The sequence below is a fragment of the Pangasianodon hypophthalmus genome, chromosome 1, assembly GCF_027358585.1.
Source record: "Pangasianodon hypophthalmus isolate fPanHyp1 chromosome 1, fPanHyp1.pri, whole genome shotgun sequence".
NCBI classification, from domain to species: Eukaryota; Metazoa; Chordata; class Actinopteri; order Siluriformes; family Pangasiidae; genus Pangasianodon; species Pangasianodon hypophthalmus.
Window position 1 is genome coordinate 9,671,976 of NC_069710.1, and position 15,677 is coordinate 9,687,652.

The following is a 15,677-nucleotide window of genomic DNA, read 5'->3' on the forward strand; positions in this document are numbered from 1 at the left end:
AGAAGTTTTTTTTAATATATTGGCTAAATAAATCAATAATAATGATAATAATAATAATAATAATAATAATAACAACAACTCTGATAATTCTGTTACACCAATGCAGTGCAACTGGAGTTATCCACATGGAAGTAAGTTATATTTTTTGGTGATGTAATAATACTACTAATCATGTTTTCAGGTGTGTTTGAAGAACTGAAATCAAAGAAAATGTCACAGTAATAGAGATATGATGCCTACATCCATTATACTGCACTAAAATGCAGAAGTCATGAAGGATTTTTGAACTTCCAAATAGATACTTGAAGCTTCAGTTGGCTGGAAAGCTTCAAGAGTCTTCATCATGCCATCACTAGTTATGGATTCATAAGGCATAGATAGTAACCTTCTAGTAACATGTGTGTTTAAACATTTGATTAATCACATTCCATTTACCAAGTTCAACTTTTATTAATTTTCTCCATGAGTTTTAAAGATCACATGAAGCCAGCATAGAGCAACAAAGCCACAAAAATCAGAACACATCAACATTTCAAGCATGTTCAGCACAGAACAAATGCTTTAAATAAGCATTCAATCCATGCTAACTACTATTTCATGTAGAGAGAAAAATATGACACCATGCCATATTTACTAATCTAGTTGTACGCATGTCATTCTGTCCCATTATTAACCCATATTGCAACACTGATCAACAACAGGTTGTGCTCATTCTGATTCTGCCATGTACTAATATAGTTGACATATTAATACACCATTTACTTGCTATTTGAAGCAATCCATCAAAAGAAGGTGGGTAAAGATGGGTGTTTCAGCTACCTATCCAGCAAAAATGCTGTATAATGCACTCAAACATCCTCTCATTTTACCCCTCTCAACTTGTGATTTGACCTGCCTTTTCTGGGTATTATCTTATGGTTAATCATCCTCATTTAACAGGGGTGGGCCATTCTCACATGTATTGGTACAGGCTTTCTTGCTTCGCTTTTGGACATGGTCCTCATTCATCTTCTCCAGTTCCTGAATCTGTAAGGATAGGAGTAAACATTTACTTAATAGTTGCCCACATACCCAAACAAAGTCAAGCATTACGATACTTTAATTACTAGTGAACATACAGAAATATCTAAATAGGTAGTGTGTACAGCTCCATTATGTTAAATCCTATGTAGCATGCAATCAAAGTGAGACTCCTTCCATAAATTTGGTATGTGCCCTAAATAGATGGCGGCAGATTTTACTCAGTGAAACTGCTGTTTAACACTGATGTTGGCTTTAAACCTGCTAGAAGATTTTTGCCAGTTCCAGCTCGACTCGCATGGTACCTGGGCAATAAGAGTATCCAAATTGAGCATGGGTACCCAGGTACTGCAAAGCTCACAAGGCAATGGAGACAGTGATAAAATGCCACATCACTATGTTAAGAGTTTAATTTTTTTTTTCTAAATCTACCAGTTCCATTAATTCTATATGGATTGATGTGGAAAACGTTGGTCTACACCAAAAACATAGTACTTGAGTAGAGTTTTTTTAAAAAAAGCTCAAGTTTTAACAGTTTAAACATTGCACATTTACCTGGGCTAAGAAATCTGCCTCATTGTCACTCCTGATTTTCAGTCCAGACACAGTGTTAAACAGATCATACACATTCATAGCTTCTGTTACTCCAGCTTTCTGGAAAAACTTGAGAAAAGGAAAAAGGCATGTGAATAAATTACTGCAATTATTTACCACTGTGAATGCCCTAGCTGAATCAATTAAGAATGTTGTAAAAGTTATGATAAGCTTGAATATGTAGAAATAAAAACTGTAACTGGCCACTATAACATTATGTAGGGAGACACTTACTGTGGTTACATTCCTGCAGTCCCGGAATAGAAACTCCAGACCATGAGGGTGAGCGGGCTCAACAGACTGGCTCACATCAATTAACCATACCTATAAAAGAAATATACTAATACTAATAATTTACAATAATTAAGTAAGCATTTTAAAATGGACAGAATTGAAAGTGAAAATGACTGGAAATTTCCCCACCTGTCCACCATGCCACAGCATATTATATTCACTCAGGTCAGCATGAACAAGGTTACACTGTTGAAAAAGCTGTTGCATCATCTATGGAGAAAAAGAAGTCAACTACAGTGCCCTACAAATAACTATTTTGATTGATCACCACCTGTAAGCCATATCATTAGAGCAATGTGTCAGTAGTAGTGAAAAGGGGATGTGCGGACACCCTGTGGCATTTTTCCAGCACACATTTTCTCCTGGGGAACTTGCAACAACAGAAATCTCTCAGAGAGGCTTGGGTAGCGGAAGTGGGAGGGATGGGGAGTGTCCCATGTTCTTTGTGTTGTTCTCTTCTTCAGTAGAAAACATTTTCAGAACTTTGAGTGATTCTCACAGAGAATCATAAAGAATGATATTAGCACTATTTATGAGTGCTGTCCATTACTGTCTCAGAAGTGAACCATCAGAATATGTTACCTTCATGATATGGTATCTCCTCCCAGCTGTAAGAACTACACAAATCCCACTTTAATCCATTACTGAATACTATAACCTATGACCGCCAATCCCGGATAAACCTTCCCCTCTCTCTCACAGGCAGAATTTTGATTAAAAATGACAATACTAGCAAAAATAAATGGCTTGTTTACAATGATCCCAATTCAACCACCCTCTACCTGGTTTATGTAACTTGACTATCATCTGTAAATTCTACAGGAAAAACAAACTACCCTGAATACAATTAAACACCTACAAAGATCCAAAATTCATGGAGGCTTTGAATCCGTAAACTTCAAATAATACATCTTCACCAACCAACTTCAATATATAATCAGATGGATAAAGCCTAATCAGACTATGGTTAGAAGCAGAAGAAACACTATGCAAAGAAATTAGAACTTCAGAGCTACCATTCATCAGCCCAGGAATCAAACACCACTCTTGCTTAAAATCCCAGCAATAGCAGCAACTCTGTGAATTTGTGATCTTGTAAAATGATCACCAAGCTTTCACTCTCCCTAACCAAACACTCCCAAACACACTCAGTGATGATTTCCTAACCACCGCAAAAATACCAAACTTCTCCACATGGCTAGAAAAAGTCAATACACATCTTAAATACATTTGTCAGAACAACATTTCTTAAACCAGGCTGAAATTTTTTAAACCTGTTTTTTTTTTTTTTTTTTTTCATTTATTAAGAACATTTTCTTCATGACCAATAACACCAGTATACACCTATATCACATGTGTCAAACGTGTACATTAATTAATAATATATATTTATTTGATGATTTGGTTGAATCAAGCATTTTTTAGGTTGTTGAAATGTTATGCTCAACTTTATACACACTCTGACCAGACACAAGTTTGATACAGATGGTCCAGTGATGAAACTGATGAATAACAAAACTGTTGGTGGAATGTGCGTACACTTGTTTCACAATCAGATTTGACCATGCAAATAAACGTCATTGACTCCATTATTTTGTTTAATATTTTCATGTGTCTTGTGTGTCTGAATGACAGAAACTCATTAAAAATCAGTTTGCCGTTACTTATGCAGAAAGTGTTGACTAAGAGACTATTAGCTATCAGTATTAAAATAGCAGCCAACTTATTTTGAATAGTTTATTAAGGGGAGTTGTTTTCTACATCTTTCTGAAAAAAAAAAAACAAAAAGCAAAAGTAATTTACAACAAATAAATGGAAAATGTCCTAACTACAGTTAATTGAAAAGAAAGTATACCTGCAGTACTTGGTAATATGCCTTCTTCAAGTCCTCAGAAGTCAGCATGGCATCTTTTATCTTAGGAGCTGGCACTTGGTTCTGACCAATAAAAGACATCACAAGAATATGCTTCTTCAGAATCACCACTTCTGGGCAGGGAATCCCAGCTTTCTTCATCCTGTGTATGTATCCAAGAGAAAGACATATAGTCAGGTGCATAAATATTATGGACATTGACAAAGTTATTGTTATTTTAGCTACACAATATATCAGTGTTGAAATTAATTTAATTTGACATTACTTTGAGAGAGTTTACATCCAATTCTGGTGGATGGTGTAGGAATTACAGCACTTACTATATATGCCACCCTCCCCTTTTTAATGGGCCAATAAGTAAGCAGACAATAGGTCTAGATTTGATTTCAAGCATGGAATTTGCATTTGGAATCTAATGCTGTAAAAAAACCGTCCACAACAGTTGGCCAGATCAAGAACACCCTCCACGACATAGACATATCTGTCAACAATCAAGAGAGACTTCACCAGAGTAAATACAGGGGGTTTACCACAAGATATAAAACATTGGTAAGCCTGAAAAACAGGAAGATCAGATTTGATTTAAGCAAAAACATCTTTAAAAAATCCTGGACAGTTCATCGTACAGACAGATGATACAAAGATGAACTTGTACCAGAATCATGGGAAGAGAAGAGTAGGGAGAAGGGAAGGAACTGCTTATGATCCGAAGCATACCACCTCATCTTATGGCATAGACATATATGGTTGCCAGTGGAACTGGTTCCCATGAATTTATTGATGTAACCGATCACAAAAGCAGCAGGATGAATTCTGATGTGTATATGGCTATATTAACTACTCAGATTCAGCCAAATGCTTCAAAAAGAATTTTTAAGGCAAAGAAGTGCAATGGCCAAGTCAATCACCTGACCTGAATCCAATTGAGCATGCATTTCAAATACTGAAGGTACAACGACCCATGAACAAATAGGAACTGAAGACATGCTGCAGTAAAGGCCTGGCAGAGCATCACCAGGAAAGAAACCCAGCCTGTGGTGATGTCTGTGGGTTCCAGATATCAGGAATTTATATTTATTTTAATTTATATTTATGCTACTATGTCCAATTACTTTTAGTCCCTTAGAAAGGGGGGACCACATATAAGAAGTGCTGTAATTCCTACAGCGTTCACCCTAGGCACAATTAATTTATGGGTGCAAATACCCTTAAATTAAACCTGAAAGTCTGCACATATATATTATTTCACTATTATTCAATATACTGTGGTAGACAGCTAAAATAACAATATCTTTGCCAATGCCCAAACATTTATGGACCTGACAGCACTATAAATTTAATATGTAATATTGAACAACAGTATTAAATTGAAGTTTAAGGATAGTAGCAGATATAATACTCAAAAATAGTACAAGGGTGCTAGAGTCTTACCTGGCCAGGTTGTGCATCTCCTTTTCAGCCCACAGATGGATGATCTTACGAGGATTCAGCTTACTGAAACGGTCTTTAAAGCGGTAGTCATCCTTAATGTATTTGTCCCGGTTCTTGAATTCATTCAATGTAGTCTTGAAGACCTTGAGGACACACTCCTCTGGAATTAGCATCTCCTCAAAGCTAAGAGATCATTTAGAGCAACATTACAACCATTTTTCAATGTATAAACAAATCAGATATTAACTTTCTTTTAAACATTTACAAGTGAATCAAAACTGGTCTTTGTTAAATAGGTATTTAACAACAAAACTGAAACAATTTTTTACAACTGCACTCATGAATCATCATTAGTCATTTGTCAAAACAGATATTTTGTATAACATATATATAATAATAATATGTATAATATAGCCCTACACACTTCAGAATTCATCCTGCTGATATTGTCAGTAGTCATATCAATAAATAAAAGGGAACCAGTTCCACTGGCAGCCATAAGATGAGGTGGCATGCTTCCCTTCCTACATAGTTCTTTCCCTTCTCCATCCTCATCTTTTGCCTGGTTGGATGGATGGGGCCAACCAATTGCAAGGCATCGCACACACATTTGCACACTGTGGACAATTTGAAAATACCAAACAGCCTACAATGAATGTCTCCGGACTGGGGGAGAAAACTGGAGTACCCGGAGGAGAACATGCGAACTCTGCGCACACAGGGCGGAGGCGGGAATTGAACCACCACCGTACCCCCCAGATAAAATAACAATGTTTTCCAAATCCAAATATTTATGGACCCAACTCTATATCCAGATGATTTAAAAGTGATGTTCACTAGATGGCATGTCAGAGCCAAAACATCCCTGTCTGTTTGGTTTCCCAGTTATTTGTAACATATTTAACAATTTTATGCACAGCAATATTATACACACTAACAACCTTTGTCTCTTAAAACTTTCTGCTGCTATTGTGATAAATGTCTGGGCTGCGCCTGAGAGTCAAAAACTCTTTACATTTAAAAGTATTTAATAGTGTAGAAAATCTAGAAGGCTGGTAGGCAAAAAAGACATTTTAGTAGGTTTAAAGGCTTCATGAAAAGTTTTTTTTAAAAAAACACTAACTGTAATAGGAAAACTGGTTAGTGTTAGTACTCAATAACAGTCAAGAAAAGTGCACAAGTATGTGATTTAAGATACAACAGTTTGTTTAACAGCGGTAGATGGATAGGGAAATTTGTCAGTTTTTACTGCTGAACTATGCTAGTGAAGTGTCAAAATAGTGAAAAAAAATGTACCATATGTATGTACCATTGTTTATACGCGGCTTGTCTGAATGTGGCTTACAGAAACATTTCAAAATATTAGCACACAAAATCCATCTTCAATATCTGTAATAATAATTTGTAAAATAAATGACTGAAACAAAAGAGGAAATTGAAAGTTTCTCTTGCAACCCCATTTGTAAATAAAGCAACATGTAGTTTGGGAACCTCTGCTCTAAACCTGGGTACTTGTCTTTCACATACAGAGCCTGCACTCACCTCCCTCCATCAGCATGAAACACCACAGACTCTTTCCCTGTGCTGATACATCCATTAATGTTCTCCAGGATTCCTGCATTCACCATTTTGTACATGAGCAATCTGGTCTTGGAGTCCACTGCTTGCTCCTGTGGATGGAAACAATTAAAATTTATCAAATCATCTGTAAATGTAAAATTTTAGAAAATTTTAGAAAACTAGGTTTTACAGTTTATACAGATATAATGCAATTACTTTTTTATTGCTTATTTTTGAATTTAATTAGTCAATTACCTTTAAAACATCCTTATTTTTTATTGCTGTCACAAATGCGAGGCTAAATAAAACACTAGATAAAACCTGCCTATAATGCTTACCTTTTGTTATAAAGTACATTGAACTACTATTCAAAAAAAAAAAAAAAAAAAAAAAAAATACACTACATGACCTAAAGTACATGGACACCTGACCAATCACACCCATGTGTGCTTTCTGAACATCCCATTCCAGATTTAGTCCCCCTTTGCTGTTATAATCTCAACTTTTCTGGGAAGGCTTTTCACTAGACTTTGGAAAATGGCTGTGTGGATTTATGCCCATTCAACAACAAGAGCATTAGTGAGGTCAGGCATTCATGTTGGACAAGGAGGCATTCCAGTTCATCCTAAAAGTGATCAGTGGGTTTGAGGTCAGGCTCTGTGCAAGCTACTTGAGTTCTTCCAAGCCAACCTTGGCATGCCATGTCTTTTTGGGGCTTGCTTTGTGCACAGGGGCATTCCCATGCTGGAAGAGGTTTGAGCTAGGCCTCTTAGGTTCCAGTGAAGAGACATCTTAAAGCTACAGCGTACTAAGGCATTCTAGACAATTGTGTCTAGAAACTTTGGGGCAACAGTTTGGGGAAGGCCCACATATGGGTGTGATGGTCAGATGTCCACATAATTTTGGCATATGCTGTATATTTAAAAGACTGGACAAAACACCTGAACCAGCATAAATTATTCACCTGTGAAATGTGTGTGACATCCATTGGTGGGAAATGAGTGACCGCTCAAGTACAGATGTTTGCTTGAATTATTTGTGTATTTAGGGACACTGCAATGATTACAAGCTGTATTTGCTGCAATTGTTCACTACCTCGCATGAAGATTTGAAACGCTACCACTTAACGCTTCTTTATTCGTAAACACAGAGGTGCGCAGTTCTGCCATTGGTAATAAATGAGAACATGCAGATGGATTTTCTGCTGGTAAAGCGCTACTAGAATGGTTTTGATGTTCTATGTCTACAGTGGAAGACGAATACCAAGCACACCTAAATTGAATGCCTTATTTTATATCCCTCAAAATTACATGACTGTTAGACTTTTTCACCAATGCTTTAAAATTCAGTAAATGATGAGAAATTCTTGGTTAATGCAACCCAAAGACAGATTCGACAGATTGGAGACAATCAGTGTAAATACACATCATAAAATAGTGTAAATATCTGGTGAATACTGATAATTTTTCATCTCTGAATATACTCTCCATTACTGAATAGGACTCACAGCAGTTGAGTGCTCCTTTTTCTCATGAAGTCGGGCACTCCGTCTCTGCTCAGTTTGACAATGTCTTTTCAGAGCATTGTACACATGATTTGACAACTTCAGGTCCATGCTTATCCCATCACCTACATGCACCTCTGGGGCAAACTGTGCAACATAAAGAAACAGGGGACATCTGAGAAGGAATACTTAAGCAGAGTAAGGAAGAAAACCAGAAAATGGAAACAAATATACTGTCTAATAAAATGTTACACTACAATAATTACTATTATTCGAAATTAGGAAAAGCAGCAAGACTGTTGGAACCTATTGACTGTCTTGACCTATTCTGTATATTCTAAATATAGTAAGAGTAAACTAACTTACATTATCCATGCGTGCAGTGTTTTTCCGTCCGCAAACCTCTTCATCATGTTTCGTGGTAATGTTCTTGCCTTTCCCTGCAAAACCCTTCTTTGGTGTAGTGGTTGGCTTTTCTGTTAATCAGACATAATATCAAGGCCATATGGGGTTTAGTTTCCCAAAAGTGACAGTACAGTGTCATCTCACTTTGTAGACTCAAACACTGAAAAGAGGAATACATAATATATCTATTCAGTATTGCACTTTGGTACATTACAGGCTAGTACGATAATGATGACAACTAAAGTTATCAGCACTCTGGCTGGAGAACGCATCAGACCCAGGTTAAGTTTTGATTTTGCGCTTTTATTTAATTGGCTCACACAGTTTGCCTGTTGGGCAGATGGAAGAACAAATTAAAAACAGACAAAACAAACACTGAATTCTTCCAACTTGCTCTCGCTTTCAGTGACATTTACACACAACTGCTCACCAACACCCTACTCACAATGAGAAGAAAGTAAACAAAAAAGGCACTGGGATTAATGCAAGGTGTACAGCTATCATTTTCTCAGCTCGTCCCTCAAGTCACACCCTGCCTCTTCAAATTCTAAAATTAAAGTCCGCCCACTACAATGACCATCACAGAATTTTAGTGATGAGCTGACTATGATTTTGGTAATATTTCAAAAGCTAAACAGCATGTACATAACTACTGTTAAAATGTGCTACTTTGAAAATGCCTGTGCTATTTATTCATTTTCATGGACTCTACCATATATTCATAATTACAGTTACAGTTCCTTGTTTCCAGGCATGCCCCACCCACCACCACAGCAATTACCATACGCACAAAATTTGTTTGGTCATATTAACCTAAATATCTTAATACCTACAATGATTTAGATTATATTTCATTTGGCTATAGTTTTTTATTGCAGGATATCCTATCACAACAAAATATGCAGCTTAACAATAAGAAGTGATTAAAGCTTCCAAGTCTGGATCTCTTTGCAAGTATGCTTCCTAAATAAATGAACAGTATAGTCCTAGATTTGTTGTTCAGCGGGCAGTAGCTTATGATCTACATGAGTAGCATGAAGTTACAGGAATACTGATTTTACACAAAGAACAGTGCATGTCTAGGTAAGGCCACATCTCTTCAGCCAAGCAATGAATTGTTGATCCATGAAAAACTAACACTCACCAAGGCGGTAAGGGTCATGGCGCGTGTCCTGCCAATCTACTTCGTCATCAGAGCTGTCACTATCCTCAAATGGGTGAACCATGCGGTAGTTTTCAAAGGAAATCGACACTAGACAAGACCAATAATTTATTAACTTAAGTACTTAACAACATTGTGCTAGAAAAGAGGTTGTAATGAAATTAGATGATAAATTACATTTTTTTCCATTTAGGCAACTGAAGAAAGGTTCAATTCATTTATTAAAATCGGAGAAACTAAACTCCCACACGCTCGCTCTTGTCTTTTCATACAGAATATGTACTGCGTGATAAACATGCAGACTTTGACTAATAAATAGATGTCCTCTGCAGAACTGTGGCTTATTGTTAGCGTTGATCAGTCACTGGTCAATATATGGATTCAAGAAAGATTTACCTTTGCTCTCTCCATTGAATTTCTTTTCTTCTCTGCGCAACTGTGTGTCAAACTCCCTGTCAAACTCCATCTGAAGCATCTGAGCCAACATCAGGTCACTGGATGTATCCGTATCCTGCTGTATACTGGCAAGGTCCAACTCACTGAAAAGAACGAAACTTTAACTATCAAGCAAGCATGTTAATTTGGAGATGATTCTGGGTTACATATGTCCATATAACTGTCAGAAATGTAAGACATATCAGAGTCTCTATACCACTCTTCTGACTTAGCTTGCAGTGTTCTACTGATTTTAGCAGCATTACAGGATTTATGATTGATGTCAATGAGCCTCATTTATCAAGCTGGATATAAACAGATTTATTCATAATTCACTCATAACGAAAATTTGGTTTTCATTATAATCCCTTAATTTCATGAAAACGTTCATATTCTACTCATGCTCCTGAGTGAATTTATGCATAAGAAAACTAAGTAATGTTAACCTCAACTTCTTCAGCTACAAATCAAATAATCTGCATGGATGACTGCACATTTATGTATGGATTATACATAATAAAAACTGCTTACCTATTTACGTTTACAGAATTTAGCAAACGCCCTTATCCAGAGCTACTAGAAGTGCTTTGTAGTCTCTATCCATAACACATCCTCATGCTAGGTTACTAGAATTATGCTATACCATCGAGAAACTATAAAAAGACATTTTATATTATTGGCATTGATTAAATAATATCCTGAAAAAAAAGAAAGCAAGCAAACCCATTAAATAGAATAAACAAAACTAGTCATTCAATTATGACGTGCCGCCGTATAAATGGAGGACAGGACGATCGGTCTGTGCGGTCATCGTGCATGTTTCCAGCGCTCTGTCCGCTTGACCTTTTATGGAATTTTGTGGGCATGACTTAAGGCAAATGAGCTGTGTGACTTTACAGGTGATAAAAATACATACACAAGTATGAGGAAAATCAGCGTTTCCAAACCTTTGTAAATCTGGCAGAAAATTTTTGTTCAGCAAAAATTTAAACACAACTGTACTAAAAGACTGATAAATGAGGCCCAAGGTTAGGCTCTGTAGAAGAGAGCCAGTGCTAAAGCAGCATAAAATGCTACTAGAGTAAAGTAGACCAATAAAAAGACCTATGGATCTTAGACTCACTCAGTGCAGGTGAGGAAGGGGTTGCATTCCTCATCTAGCTGCTTGGCCAGCTGTTCACTCATTACATCTGTCAGGGAAGTGGTTGCAGTCACATTTACAGTACCCCATGGGCTCTTAAAAAAAAAAAGAAAGACAGAAAGAAATAGATCAAGTATTACAACATTGCATATGAAAAGATATTATTTTAAACCTATTGCAAAGAGTACACCAAGACTGCTCTGACAAATTTAATAAAAACTTTTAAACGTTTAATAAAAAAAGACTGCCATTCCCATGTGGAAGTATTATAATTGTAATAATAATAAGAAAACATGCATTTAAAACAGGATGCGTAGGCTCCTAAATAAAGTAATAATAATAATAATAATAATAATAATAATAATAACAACAACCACCACCACCAACAATAATGAATTCCAGCTATTTGAGTAAACCGGCTATGCCACACGTGGACTGATTGGTTTTAGTGGCTTGGTGGTTAGCACGTTTGCCTCACACGTCCGGGGTTGGGGGGTCGATTCCTGTCTCCGCCCTGTGTGCGTGGAGTTTGCATGTTCTCCCCGCGCTTCGCGGGTTTCCGGGGACTCCGGTTTCCTTCCCTAGTCCAAAGACATGCATTGTAGGCTGACTGGCATTTCCAAATTGTCCATGGGGTGTTTGCGTGATTATGCCCTGCGAAGGGGTTGGCACCCCGTCCAGGGTGTCCCCTGGGATAGGCTCCAGGCTCCTCAAACCCTGTGTAGGATAAGCGGTACAGAAAATGGATGGATGGATGGACACTCTCTTGAGCGTTTTGACACCATTTTTGTCAACATTAGAGGTCGACCGTTTGATCGGTTGCTGGAACTATCGGTTATCTGCGAAAATCCACACCGATAGTTTTTCCCAGTTGCGTCCGCTGTGGGAGTGGCTCAGAAGGGTCCATTGTCATTATACAGTATAACAGCAGCCTCTAGAAGCTAAATAAAAGTGCTTGTTTTGAAACAAGACTATACTCTGCACAGAGCGGGATACTTCAGATGCGGATTTAAAACATCAACAACAAAAAGGTATGAATATTAATAAACGCTGAAAAAAATATATTGCATATTGTTAGTTCATGTAAGTTAATGCATTAACTAATGCTAATAAATGGGGCTTAATTGTAAAGTGTCACCTATGAAAATTACATGCCATGTTTCTAGGTTACAGCTAAAACACACACATTCGAGCTGGTTCAGTTCGGACATATTTTTTATTTACTTTAATATTTATTAATAGTTAAATAATAAATAATATTTATTTAATTTTAAAAAGTACAGTACATTTTCATTGTACAGCCAGTACTGTTTATTTTTGTAATAAAGTTCAGCAATATTTTTCGTTGTGTGTTATGTTTTCATTTGGTCTCGATTTTAAAAACTATCAGTTGATTAATCGATTATCGGCAGGTACTGTTAGTTATCGGTATCTGTAAAATCCACTATCGATCAACATCTAGTCAACATAGGACAAAAATCTTGTAACTTTCCAAAATATATGCTTGCTTTTGTGTGCAAAAACCTGAACAGCACCCCTCAGTGGCCAATTTTAGTGAGACTGCGTTAGATACTAGTGCGTTCCTACCTAAACCAAGTTTTGTGGCAACAGCTCAATGGTAAACCCATCAAATGCCTGCTGAAATCTGATTGGCCAATGACAGCTATGTTTTTACCAATTAGGTCATTATCAAAAATCCAATTACTGATTAGCACATAGATTCAGCAAACCAGACCATTTGTGCCAAAGTATCTTTTCCAACAAATAAAATGCACTTAAACAAAATGTAAACAATACTTTCTAAAATTACAAACAACAAAGCATGTTAAATAAAAATATAGATCACTTCTACTAATGTCTTAAAACTGCATTGTATGGAAGGGTGATTGACAGGTGAGTGGGCATTTAAATATGTTTAAATACTGAATACATTAGCAGAGCTGGTTTGCATTTTTATTTAACATTTTAAAAATAAGCTATTCATGTTTCATTTCTTGGGCCCATGGATTCATGCTGTTGGCACCAAATTCTCACCCTACCATCTGTGTGCCTCAGCAGAAATCAAGATTCATCAGACCAGGCTACATTTTTCCAGTTTTCAAGTGTCCATTTTTGGTGAACCTCTGCCCATTGCAGCCTCAGCTTTCTGTTCTTGGATGACAGAAGCAGAACCCGACGTGGTCTTCTGCTGTCGTAGCGCATCCACATCAAAGTTCAACATATCATACATTCTGAGATAACCACTCTGTACAATTGTGGCTCAAATCAGTCTGGTCATTCTCTGTTGACCTCTCTCATCAACAAGGTGTTTCCATCCACAGAACTGCCACTCACAGGATGTTTTTTCTTTATTGCACCATTCTGAGTAAACTCTAGAGACTGGTGTGTGTGAAAATCCCAGATCAGCAGTTATAGTAATACTCAAATCAGCCTGCCTGGCACCAACAATCATTCCACGGTCAGAATCACTGAAACCACATTTTTTCCCCATTCTGATGGTTGATGTAAACATTAGCCTAAGCTGCTGGACCGTATCTGTATGATTTCATGCATTCCTCTGCTGCCACATGATTGGCTGATTAGATAATTGCATGAATGAGTAGGTGCGTCGGTGTTCCTAATAAAGTGCTCAGTGAGTGTATAATGTTTTGTATGAACTATTATTAATTGTACAACTCATAATTGACTAGCTTTAAGCACTCCATGTTTATTCTTTAAGCATGTCTGCATTTTTTTGTTGTTGCTGTTAATGTCGTCTTTGTCGACATAACATTATCAACGACATATTAATGTTGTGGTGGACGAAATGACAACCAAAACCTTAACAAACGCATTCATGCTGTAATTAATTACATGGGAATCTGTCGTTGAGCAACCGGTCTTGAAGATGATGTCACTTTATTACTGTGGGTCAATGTCCAAACAAGATAATATACTTTTATTAATCCCTCATGTCGAAATTAAAGTGTTGCAGTGGCATGACAGTAAGGACGAAAAATAAACAAATATAAATTACCATATATATATATATATATATATATATATATATATATATATATATATATATATATATATATATATATAATTGTGTGTGTGTGTGTGTGTGTGTGTATAGATATATTTATATTTTTATATATAAAAAAACAAGTGAGAGCAGTAAGACATGACAAGTTCACTTATTTTCAAACCTTTCACTGGACATGTTAAAGTGAAAGAAAGGTGTACATAATACCTTCACACTTAAGATCTGTAATCCTTTAAACCCAAGGAAATCATCACCATTATAACTAACGCTGCCTTCACGTGCGTCATTCTCCTACTTTCCACTTGTGACGTGGTGATTACGAGCATGTCGTGTTCACGTGCTCTGTCGTCGGAAAGGACATGAAACATGGACGACACCAGTTGTCATTCATACATATTCCTTTTGTGCTTTTCCTTTTATTTTGACACCATAACACATATAACGTACTTAGTAGTACATATTGCTGACGATAATACGATTGTATTTGGTCAAATACAAGCTATTTTAAACGGTGTACAAACGTACATCATGTATAGAATGGTTGCTGATATAGTATATAAATGAATATGAGCAAAACGGCAAGCGCTAACAATTAGCTGCATTTAGAAAAATGAACAAAATCTCTCATTCAGTACAGAAACCGTCCTCTCCTCCGCCATGTTGACAGTTTAGGACTCCTCCCATCTCGGAAACTCCGGTATCAAAATTATCTCCGTATTAACGATAATTCCGGTAGCACGTGAAGGCAGCATAAGGTTAGTTAGTGTATTACAGCCTGGACATCCACATATTATTGCTAGGTAAAGTGGCTAATTAACACCAACATTAACGCTTACTTAGGTTACCGTATTAGTTACGTAATAAGGAAGACCCACCTTTATTTCTTCTGCGACTACGTCAACCTGATCCATAATGGCAGCTTACGATGGAGATAGGCGACACTTAGCAAACTGAAGAAAGCTCAAATAAATTACTTAATTAACAGTCGAGAAAGAGCTTATACTAGTTTGTCACCACACAAATGGTGTTCACTAGGTTCGTATATCTGTTAAAAACCTGAACTTAAAACCTGCCAATAAGAGAGCAGTGCTCACTCGCTGTTTTCGTGTTGAGTTTCAGCCACCGCTTGTTGCGATCAGCCGTCTTTAACCCCGGGAGCCGGCCAAGCAACAACTCTTCAAAGTGAAAGTCATCCTACGTGCTTTGCTATTAAAAAATATTTGCTGTATTACC

General features: G+C 36.8%; 1 protein-coding gene across 1 annotated transcript; it reads right to left on the minus strand.

Annotated features, from left to right (window-relative positions):
- Nucleotides 1-430: 430 nt before the first annotated feature.
- On the minus strand, nt 431-15,571 carry riok3 (RIO kinase 3 (yeast)). The gene is made up of 13 exons (XM_026947264.3): nt 15,320-15,571; nt 11,402-11,514; nt 10,240-10,382; nt 9,826-9,933; nt 8,643-8,752; nt 8,280-8,423; nt 6,755-6,882; nt 5,213-5,395; nt 3,764-3,923; nt 2,038-2,118; nt 1,849-1,938; nt 1,576-1,683; nt 431-1,026 (listed from the first exon to the last, which is right to left on the minus strand). The coding sequence occupies exons 1-13, from the start codon at nt 15,353-15,355 to the stop codon at nt 919-921; spliced, it is 1,512 nt and encodes a 503-aa protein (XP_026803065.1). The 5' UTR covers nt 15,356-15,571; the 3' UTR covers nt 431-918.
- Nucleotides 15,572-15,677: the final 106 nt, after the last annotated feature.

What these genes read in the sequence shown, in the direction of transcription:
- riok3 (XM_026947264.3), bottom strand. Translation starts at nt 15,355, where the DNA reads ATGGATCAGGTTGACGTAGTCGCAGAAGAAATAAAG. An exon ending in CCATGACCCTTACCGCCTTG is followed by an intron (nt 8,753 to 9,825) that starts GTGAGTGTTAGT and finishes TCTGATTAACAG; the next exon opens with AAAAGCCAACCACTACACCA. An exon ending in AAAAGGAGCACTCAACTGCT is followed by an intron (nt 6,883 to 8,279) that starts GTGAGTCCTATT and finishes TTCCATCCACAG; the next exon opens with GAGCAAGCAGTGGACTCCAA.